At 38.3% G+C, this 10,690-nt stretch overlaps 1 protein-coding gene across 1 annotated transcript in view; it reads left to right on the top strand.

Moving 5' to 3' along the window:
• The first annotated feature begins 5,333 nt into the window (after positions 1-5,333).
• Positions 5,334-10,690, top strand: part of MYRIP (myosin VIIA and Rab interacting protein) — a 218,693-nt gene continuing 213,336 nt past the window's right edge. Inside the window, exon 1 of the mRNA XM_009895027.1 lies at positions 5,334-5,443. Within this exon, the coding sequence (XP_009893329.1) occupies positions 5,334-5,443 (110 nt within the window). The remainder of the gene's footprint in view (positions 5,444-10,690) is intronic.

Genomic DNA, 10,690 nt, shown 5'->3' with positions numbered 1-10,690 from the left:
TCCTTAAATGTTTTCTTTTGGCAAAAGTCTGGGGTTGTTTTAAGTGTGTTGACATAATTCAAAATACAGGAATCCTCTCTACACTTTCAATGATCAGACCTTATTTTTGTTACCAAATACAAGTGTGTGACATTATGTAATTTATATATTATATAGATTGTGACATTTACATGAAAAAATTGAGCGCAATGACCTTGTGTTGGCAATGTGATCACTTCTTTTGGACGTTCATTAGGCAAAACTTTTTTTTAAAATGTGAATTGTGGTGAAGGAGGTCTGCTGTGAACAAAGCATTTGTCTTCCTTTTTGGCATGGAAAGATGACTATCTTGTAGTACAAGTTAAAAGAGCAAAATTTTCACTAACAAGATTATACAAAGAATTTCTTAAGATACTAAAAGACTTCTGCAGAAGTTGGTTAAATGCCAAACTATAATGACAAGACAGATCGAGCAGGATTATTTAGGTCCTGACAGACTGCTGAAGTAAGTAAAGATGAGTTGGTTGGCAACAGAATCAAAGATATAATTACTAGAAGGTTTTTTTTGGTCTCAATTTTCTACCTGGAAAATACTGGAAGTGGTAGAGTAGCAGAACAGAGTAGAAGGGCTCTGATGTTTAGTTTGGTGACTCTAATGCTGAGAGCACATGAGGGGAAAGGTATTCTATGTGAAATATTTCAGTTGTAGACAGCTGCGTCGAAGGAGTTTGATATTGGCTCTGCAAGTGTCACATTTCATTAATGCACAGGAACAGCTTTTTAAAGAAAAAATGATACTGTGTTGTGAAAACTGGTGAAATCTCAATTAAAAATTTGCTCAGAAATGGAAAGAATCAGAGGATATTCTTGTTTGCAGTGCCAGGGTATTGGAGGGATCTCTTCCAGAAACACACTGTATACCTCTGCCCCTAATCCTTCTCTTCTCCAAACTAAGCAGTCCTAGTGCTTCCAGCATCTCCTCTTGGGAAAGATGCTCTGGTCCCGTAATCACCTCTGTGGCCTTGAGCTGGACTTGCTCCAGTAAGTCCATATCTTTCTTGTACTGGGGAGCCCAAACTGGACGCAGCACTCCAGATGCAGCCTCACCAGTGCTTTTGCTACAGGATAAAGCTAAGATGTCTGTGTTGTACAATACTCAGTGTGACCACTTGCACAATTAACTTTGCATTGTGGCACTTTGTCAAGCAGAGAATCTGTTTTAAATGTTAGCTGGTACTTCAAAAGAAAAAGTTTGTGGGCTTTCTGCCCACCCTCCTGTAGTGCTAATCTTCTGCTGAGACTGCAAGTCCAAACAGCTTAGCTCTCGTGTGAGTGACTAGAAAATACACTGCTTGCCCTCATTTTTTGTGTTGATGCTTTTGTCCATTTTAAAATTCAGAAGCATTGCTTGCAGTTGAAAAACATTTCATTTGCTCGTTGTTCTGTGGGGGTTTTGTGGTTCTTTTGGTGTTCTTGGGCTTGGTTTTTTGTTTGTTTCAAAGATTAAATTCAAGAAATGTTTTTGATGTGGAAGTTTTAATTAGATTTTAAAACAGACTGTAAGAAGTATTAGGATTAGAGTATTACTTAAACAATACCCAATCATGTATTTTAAGCCTAGGCTTTCCTGTTACAATGTGTTAAGTTGTTGAGCAAAAGTTTTCTAGGGAAGGATATTATTTCTTGTAATATCTCTGAAAGCTTATATCTTGCATTCAGTGTGAGATTTAGCAAAGAAGTATTACTCATGAAGGTAAACATCTGAACAGCCTCATGTAAGTTATTTCAGTTGAGGCTAGAAGTTATTTTAGGCTGAGAAACTATTCTGTTTTTTAAAAAATGTAGCTTGTTATGCTTCCTCTAGAGGATTTGTCATTGTGCATTTCCAAAATGCATAATCCGGATCTACTGAAAAAAAGACATTCAAGCATTGTTTATAAATATTTCTAAACTGCTGTGATACTCCCAGATCAGAGGTGATTTAGTAATGTGATGAAAAACTATTTCCTGGGAAAAATCACACAAATTCCCTAGAGGTTAATGGAAGAGTCTTAAAGGTAAATAAACCACATGCAAATCAAACGTTAAACTCATTGGTGATTCTAAAGTATGTGTATACTTGGAATTAAGTCTTTGCAGACACCAAAATATCAGAGGTAGTGGGGTAGTGGTAGAGGTAGAGTAAGTGCCCACTTACTCCAAGATTAAGGGCTAAATTTCCCCTTTCAAATATGCTCCCAGTTGGCAGCGATGACTGAATCAAACGGGTAATTTTCTTTACTGATGGCCCACAGTTTGTATATGTGAAAAAACAGTATTAATTTTGATAAAGTTTCCGAAAACTTTTTGATGAAGACCTGAAGGAAGAACTTATTATGGCAGTGTTAATTACAGTTGTTAACTTAATGCTCAAGAACAACTGGAATGGTGTCTTTGTCCTAGTATCTTCATCATCTTGTGTCTCAGACAACTGTAGCCCTACTATGGAGGTGTCTCAACTGGCTCAGGTAATTGCTTGAAATAGTTTTATTTCCTTTTAGTTTATATCCTGTGTTTTTCCCACAAAGTGTATGGGTGTGAAAAAACTTAGTTGGAAAAGTCCTGCTTGCTTGCCTGCAGGAGTGGCTTTCCTGTAGTAGTGGCTTTCCTGTAGTATGAATCCCTTCCATGCTTTTAGAGTGTCAGAGAGGCCTTTGCACTGAAGTGCTTTGCATGGGAAGAGCTGAACAGGTATCCCAAAGCCTGAAGGGAAGAATGTGTCTCAGGGCGCTGCTTGTTCTGTCTTTGAGTGGCAGTGTACAAGTAACCTCAGCAAGCCCTACCTCACCGTTTGGGAGCAGTCCTGCCAAGAAGGACTTAGGGGTACTGGTGGATGAAAAGCTGGACATGAGCCGACAATGCGCACTCGTGGCACAGAAGGCAAACCACAACCTGGGCTGCATCAAAAGAAGCATGGCCAGCAGGTCGAGGGAGGTGACTCTGTCCCTCTGCTCCACTCTGGCGAGACCACACCTGGAGTACTGCCTCCAGCTCTGGAGACCTCAACACAGGAGAGGTGTGGACCTGTTCGAGCAGGTCCAGAGGAGGGCCACAAAGATGATCAGAGGGCTGGAAAACATCTGGGAAGGCAGGCTGAGAGAGTTGGGGTTGTTCAGCCTGGAAAAGAGAAGGCTCTGGGGAGACCTTGTTGCCGCCTTTCAGTACTTAAAGGAGGCCTACAAGAAAGATGGGGACAAATGTTTTAGCAGGGCCTTTTGTGATAGGACAAGGGGTAATGGTTTTAAACTAAAAGAGGGGAGGTGTAGACTAGATACAAGGCAGAAGTTTTTTACAAGAGCAGTGAAACACTGGCATAGGTTGCTCAGAGATGTGATAGGTGCCCCATCCCTGGAAACATTCAAGGTCAGGTTGGACAGGGCTCTGAGCAACCTGATCTAGTTGAAGGTGTGTCGGCTCATTGCAGAAGGGTTGGACTAGATGACCTTTAAAGGTCTCTTCAGACTCAAACCATTCTATGATTCTGTGATTTCTTATGCTTGCCAGTGCCCGTGAGGCTGTGGTGCAAGGGCTGTTCATGAAGGGACAGGGGAAAATCTTAACATTCTGGTGAAAATTTTGGCAAGATTTGTGTATGTGTGTGATGGAAAAAGTCTTGCCAGTTGTTCCTCACTGTGTTGTAGGCAACTTTTAATTTTAACATGCATTCTTGGTCTTGCAACTGGGATTAGTGAAGACTACATGTAGTCTTTTTTCTGTGGCACTTTTTTCTACAAAAATAGGTATTATTATTTAGAAGTACATTTTTATAGCCTTTATTAACTCATTGGTAATGTTCCTCTTCAGCTTTCTTAGTAGACCCAAAAAGTCAAGCCAGAACATACCATTGCGAAATTTTTTTTAGCTGTATGGTGAGCATGTGTCTCACTGGAGGGATCTTGTCATCTTGATTTCAACTAAGCTTCTTTCCCACCTGCTTGTTTTTGTTGAAGTGGTTTTTCCTTGAACAAAGAGTGTGTTCTAAACTTCATTGATAGCCTAGCCAAAATAGAAAAATTAAGCAATACCCTCCTTCCGTGTGTTATTTTTTTTCTGTCTGAAGAACTGTAACCAGATGATTGGAGGAAGGTGAATATTATATAAAAAAACAACAAACAAACAAACAAACAAAACCCCACCCAAACAAACACCAATGAATCGCATCCCATAGCATCATTTCAGTAACAAATGAATTGTTATGCTTAGAAAATAAAGGTGATTTGTGCCCACCCCCGGCCACGCTTCTACTTTTTATACTATTCAGGGCACTCAAATGTATGATATAGTAGTGTTGGTTAGAGATGTTTTTTTGAGACATAACCAGCATATTCACTTGACACTCGTCATGGTTAAAGAGGCAGTAATAATTGCCTCTTCAGTATAATGTAAGAACTTTTGTGTGTTCATAATTATTATATACCTTGCTAGGAGCTTGTAATAGATCTGCAAAAACTGTGTGATGTTTCTGAAACCATAACAATGGACACCTTTATGATTGCTCGTATAATTACATAGATCAAATTACAGAAATTAATACTGATAGCTGAATTTTCTAGAATTCAACACAATTAACAAAAGTCACGACAAAATAAATTAGAACAAGTTGATGATAATTCATTAATGAAATAAATGGACGAAGCTCTAGTTCTAACTACAGTATTTTCAATTCACACATAACATTGACTACTACTTTTTCTCATCCGTTGTTCGTAGAGAGGGAAAATAATACTATTATGGTGGTAGTGACAGCTAAATCTTTCTAGTCACTCTGGGAAATGTATTTAAAATGTATATGCTTACTTTCTTTTCATATTTTGTGGTTGGCTTTTTTTTTTTTAGAATAATTCCTGGTTTCTTAGCTGGTAGTACAAAATATTTTTGATTGTTACAGGAGAGTATGTTCTCGGTTCATACACAGTCTTGGGGACTGCATTTTGCAAACAGTTTTGCAAACTCATGGCATAAAATCTTAAGAAATGTCTAAACCTGATTGCACCTTAGTTTAACATGCTTCTTGTTGAGGGCAACACTGAGATCTTCCCTCAATAGTATTTAATATGTCCCAAAAATTATCTTTTGCATTTCTTTTTAAATTGAAGGTGATTGTTTTCAACGCATGGAACTTGAAAAATAGTTGTGAAATGAATCATTTTCTTCTCTGATGTTTATGGCAGTAACTCTTTTTGTTGGGCAGATGTGCCTGTGATTTCAACATACTTGGGAAAAATATCATTGCTTTCAATTTATTTTGTGTGTTTTTTTTTTTTTCTGATTTCAGATATTCATCATAGTTGTTCATATCCAGGACAGAGTATATAATGGGGAGAAAACTGGATCTTTCTGGTTTGACTGATGAAGAAGCAGAGCATGTGCTCCAGGTGGTTCAGCGAGATTTCAGCCTTCGTAAGAAAGAAGAAGAAAGGTTGAGGTAAGAATAAAACCATGATTAAAAATATTGGTCTCTTTGGCTTATTACTAATTGATTTGGGGGGAAACCGGGGAACAAAGCTCTCTTGTGGTGTTCTATGCATTAATAATCATTGCTATCACAGAGGTAATAAACATCCAAAGTCCTCCACATGAATTCAGTTATTGAGTAGGAATTAATTTTTGTTTTGTTTGTCCTGCCCTAAACCACACCGGTGGTCTCTAAATCATCTGTGTATGTTGCCTGGGTGGAAGCTAAGAGCTAAGTAACATAAACAGAATTTTATGTTAAGAGAATTTTTTGCTTCCTCTAGTCAGTTCCTTTTATTCAGAAACTTTGTCTGTATGCAAACAACTGAAGGTGAAGAAGTTGAACCCATGTCTTTCTCCCCAAATAATCAATGGGACATTTTATTCATTGTATTGAGAAGTTAACTTTGCTTTCAGTAATCTATGTGCAAAATGATTGCAAGCAGAAACAATGCTGAAGAAAACAAATCGAACTTGTTGCAAGGTAATTTCTCAGCCCAGGAACTTCTGTATGGGACAGTGGGGCTACTGACAGAGACCTGAATTGCAGTATTTTTCTTGAAGTTTCAACAATATTTCCTTGAATTATTATGTCTGATTTTTTTTTTTATGACCTTCTCTGAACGCGTCATTATTTATTCTCTCAAATAGTTTGGAGTCTCTATCTATAGTTGGCAAATGCACATTCTCTTACCATGCTACTAGTATCACAGATACGATCTGTTTCTTTATCATTTAGCATCAAGCTGAAGTCAGCAGAGCAGGAAGATGACTCAAACACAAAACTAGGTATATATATTACATGCAGTTGGAACTGAGAGGAATCCTGTCTCTGTCAGTTTTCTGTTACTATTTTCTGAGGCTGCTTGGAACACTAGGAACAAGAAAGGCGGCTTGCGGCGTAGGCCTACTTCAAGTTTGGCATGCGGTGCAAGTTCTTGCTTGGGTGGGTAGCACAAGCTTGTCGCAGGGAGGAAAGACTGGATGAGGATGGCACGCAGATTTCTATTTTTATGTCTGTTTGTTTTGGCATGGGTTGTGCTGTTTATTTTTGGTAGTCTTTCACAACAAAGCCAAGAGATTCTGCAAACAGTTTAAGGAGGATGAGTGTGGGGGCTTTCTCTGGCTTTTTTCATGTGACTGGTTGTATCTTATTCGAGCAGTTAGCAAACGCTGGGGCATCTTGCACGTTCTGTACAATTAGATCCTATAGTGAGAGGAGGAGGAGGGAGGATGTAAGGCATGCCCACAGAAAACTGACTGGGAAGCTGGATAGATGAACTTTTTACTGGTGTTTGTGTTTTACCATTTTGCTGCTGCAGTTGTCCGTGAGACTTAGTAATTGAATGATCACAAGTAGAAAACTGGTGTGAGAAGGGATGTAAAACACTGGAAAGGTAGGAGAAACACACAGACTCAACTCGGCTTACATATGAGTGTGTGAATTTCTCTCGAGTGTAGTTCTTGCATTTTGCAAGTATTAAAGTATGTTAAAAGTGTTGCAAATAATGAGCCTTACTGACAAATTCAAAGTTCTGAAATATAGGTTGATATTTAAGATACGAATTTAAATAATTTTAATGACCTTAAAGGATCGCCAGTGAGGTCCAAAGCTTACTTCTGACTTAAAAGCTGTGATTCTTTTTTTACTTTGATTTTTTTTTTTCTTTTTCTTCTCCCAAAATGCGGAGTTAAAAGGAAGGTTGTAGCAACACATCTTTGTTGTGCAATGTAATGGAAAATGTAACCATATAAGAAACTTATACCTTGCTATAGATTAGATTTTTCAACCTGCAAGAAAGCAGATTAGTTCTTGTGTCAGCTTCGATGTTCTTGGCTCTATTGCATTTGTTTTGAGAAAGTTATCAGCTGGCAAAGTCTGCAATATAGTTTCACTTTAGAAGTATTGTCAAGGTTTGTAATCTTTTTTTTTAAAAGAAAACACTGGCATATATATTTTATATTTTAGACTGCTGTTAATAAATTCAAAACCACATTATATTTGAACATAGTGTTGTTTTTCTTCCTGTAATTAATTCCAGATAGCAATATTAGTCTTTGGTTGGAATTGTTGAAGCTTTTGCATGTGATACTTTCTTAAAACAGGGTTTCTGTGTAATTCTTCGTACCGTAGATAGTTTGTGGGTTTTTTTTTTTTCCCCCCATAATGATTTAAGTAGCTGTTTCACTGATCTCTCTCTGGGATTATTCCCATTGGTAGCAATTATTTCTAAAGAACAAGAACTACTTAAGGCAATATATGACAGATTTCCACTATATTAGGAGAACAATGAAAGCTAAGAAAACTGTATGTGGTTGATGGCTTTAATTTTGTTTTGCTAGCGGAAGATGAAGAGTTAAGTGACATACTACAAGAAATGAAGTTTATCTTCACTCCTAATAAATGTTTTTAAGGGAGTAAAATAAAACGGAAACTGTTTCAGAGCTAATATACCAATGTCTTTTACAATATTGCAGTTGTTGCATGTTAATTCATTTTTACATATTCTGTAAACAAAATGACATAATGAATGTGTGGAGAAAAGCCATGCTGACCATCTGCATTTACTCCTGCAAAGCTGTTTTGAATCTCTCTGCAGTAAGAATTTTTAGCAGTGGTTCTGTAACTTGAATCTTTCTCCCAACTTTGTTAGTGTTATCAGACAGGCTCTTCTTGTACATTTTGTGACTAAAAAATTAGTTGGCTAAAAATAGTAAGATAACCATATGTAAATAGTTGGTGATTAGCGTGGTTGACTTATTATGTCTTACTGCTTCATATCAGTTCAGTTTCTTTTTTTTGCTATGGCTCTCAGCCTGATATCAGATTAATAATATTTACTGTTCTTTGTTGCTTGTTCACCCATAATCCTTCTATTTTGATAATGTGTTGGTTCTGTTCTTTGGCAGTACTGTTGTGTTTTTATTTACTCCAATGTTAGTATAATCATCTGAAGCCATTGAGACTAAAATTACAACAGAGACTTGTAAATAGATGGGCTTGGTTTTCTGGGAATCAGTAGAAGTAGGCAAACCAGGGAGGTCTGGCATACTTAGGAAGGTGATCAGTTTGAGTGTGTGCTGAAGACTAGGCTGCAGTAGTACAGCCTTCCACGGAAGCTCTGCAGGCTGTCTCTGGGATACTGGGACACTAATACTCATAACTGGCTTTCAGAGCAAGTTGGCTGCACACACTAATGGTTTGTTTTCTTGTGGACAAATGCATTTTCCTAATCTTGAATTTCAGACTTCTTGCATCTGCAGAATGTCAACAATGGGGAAGACTGGGCTGTTTTGAGGGTTGAACTTCTAACATCTTGCTGTGTATAACTTCTTTGTCATATCTGCAGTTTGTGTGTGGGTTTTTTGGGTTTTTTGGTTTTTTTTTAGGAAATGGCAGAGGAGAGCTTACACGAGCTTACAAGGCCAAATATGTGTTTGTGAGATAGGCCTCTTTACATAAACAGATGCGTAAAAGAGATTGCTGCCTTTTATTTGTTTCCATTTACTACCTGCGTATTCAATTTTCCAAACTTACTGAATGTGTCAACTCTTTCTTCACCTTGGCTGTGGGCAAAATCAATTGCCCCTTTGGTTCTGTTTTTACAGTTACCACTGTGTTTGCAAACATGGTTGTCCATTTGTTTCAGGTCAGGAACGCTGAGAAGTCAGAGTGTTTTAAAGATGTGAAATTTCCATTTTACAGAAAAATTGACTGGTCATCTTAGCGTGGTAGATGTTCCCAACCCATTACATTTTAGCCATGTGGACAGGTTAAAAGGTGGCTGTTCTCATACTGAATTTAACATTCAGCATTACTGCAGAGGGAGAAAAGTTAGAAGGGTGGGAAAGGGGGCAGGCATAGAAAGGGCTCAATGCTGATCAGCTGCCAGCAAAGCAGATGCTTTACCTGTCAGCAGTCACTTTATTTGAGGAGGCCATGGCCTAAGTGACTTAAGCCATCTTCCTGTAACTATTGGCTAACAAAAGTTTCCATCACCGTAGTGAATGCTGAGTCAGCGACTTGTGTGATGGTATGCTAGTGATAAACATTAGAAACTTGCACTGGGCAGGGATGAAAAATGTTTCTTTGCAGGAGACATGGTTCTTTTTTGTTTAAACCACTGCTCTTAATCACCTAGGAAAATGTACTTACAAGGAAAAATTGCTGACCTTCTGGTACCACATGGACATGTGATCGCAATACGTTAATCACTTAATATAGTTATGTGTGGTCACTGAAACAGCACAAAGGAAGTGTTGAGAGATGACTGTCACCCACAGGCAGAAACATCACTCTTGCCTGATGTTGCATCTTCTGTAGCTGGGTTGGTGAATATCAGCTTTGCTGTCTTTATGCAGTCACATTTTCGGCTGTGGTGAAGACAATCTGCAGTGATTCGGTATCAAATCTCCAGCAGTGCTTTATTTGCAGAAAAAATTAGATATGTGTGCTCACTAAAGGGCCCTCTCCACTCTGGTTGTTCTCATTTTCTTTAAGCCAAAGAATTGGTGAGGGACTAGAATAGAAACTTGTGTAGAAGATGATAAAAAGTTTTAAATTAAAAGACTTTTTATCTCCTTTCTTCCTTCTGCTCCTTTTGCATCATAGCAAGTAGACTCATGAGTAGAGTTATGAAGAGGCTTCTTAAGAAACAAATTCTCATACCTGACAAAACCCAGAAACCAGTTTGATGCTTTTTCTAGTCAGGCTGCAGGAGGCTTCAGTGTATTCACGGTATGCGTCACAGGTCTTGTAGTGGATAAAATATTACACTCCTTCCAACCTCTGTTAATCGAAATATTGTCTGTGTGAGTCATATCAAACTGGCAAAATGCCACGTCAGACATTTGGGTAGCTATCTGTTGATTCTGCGTTATCAGTTTTTGTTCCTCCTAAATGTAGCAGGCTTGTATCAAATACCTTAAAACAAACAAAAACAAACAAAAAACCCTGTCTGTCTTCCCTCCTCTCCTCACCTGCAAACGAATCATAGAATCATAGAATTGCTAAGGTTGGAAGGGACCTTTAAGATCATCAAGTCCAACCATCAACCTACCCCGAGAGAACCACCTCTAAACCATGTCCCTAAGCACCACATCTACCCTTTTTTTCTGAACAGCTCCAGGGATGGCGAATCCACCACCTCCCTGGGCAGCCTATTCCAATGTCTAATAACCCTTTCAGTGAAAAAATGTTTCCTAATATCCAATCTAA

Source organism: Charadrius vociferus, unplaced genomic scaffold (genome assembly GCF_000708025.1).
Source record: "Charadrius vociferus isolate BGI_N301 unplaced genomic scaffold, ASM70802v2 scaffold51, whole genome shotgun sequence".
In the NCBI taxonomy this organism is placed as follows: Eukaryota; Metazoa; Chordata; class Aves; order Charadriiformes; family Charadriidae; genus Charadrius; species Charadrius vociferus.
The sequence above is the reverse complement of the archived record's forward strand: the minus strand, read 5'-3'. Positions and strand labels throughout refer to the sequence as shown.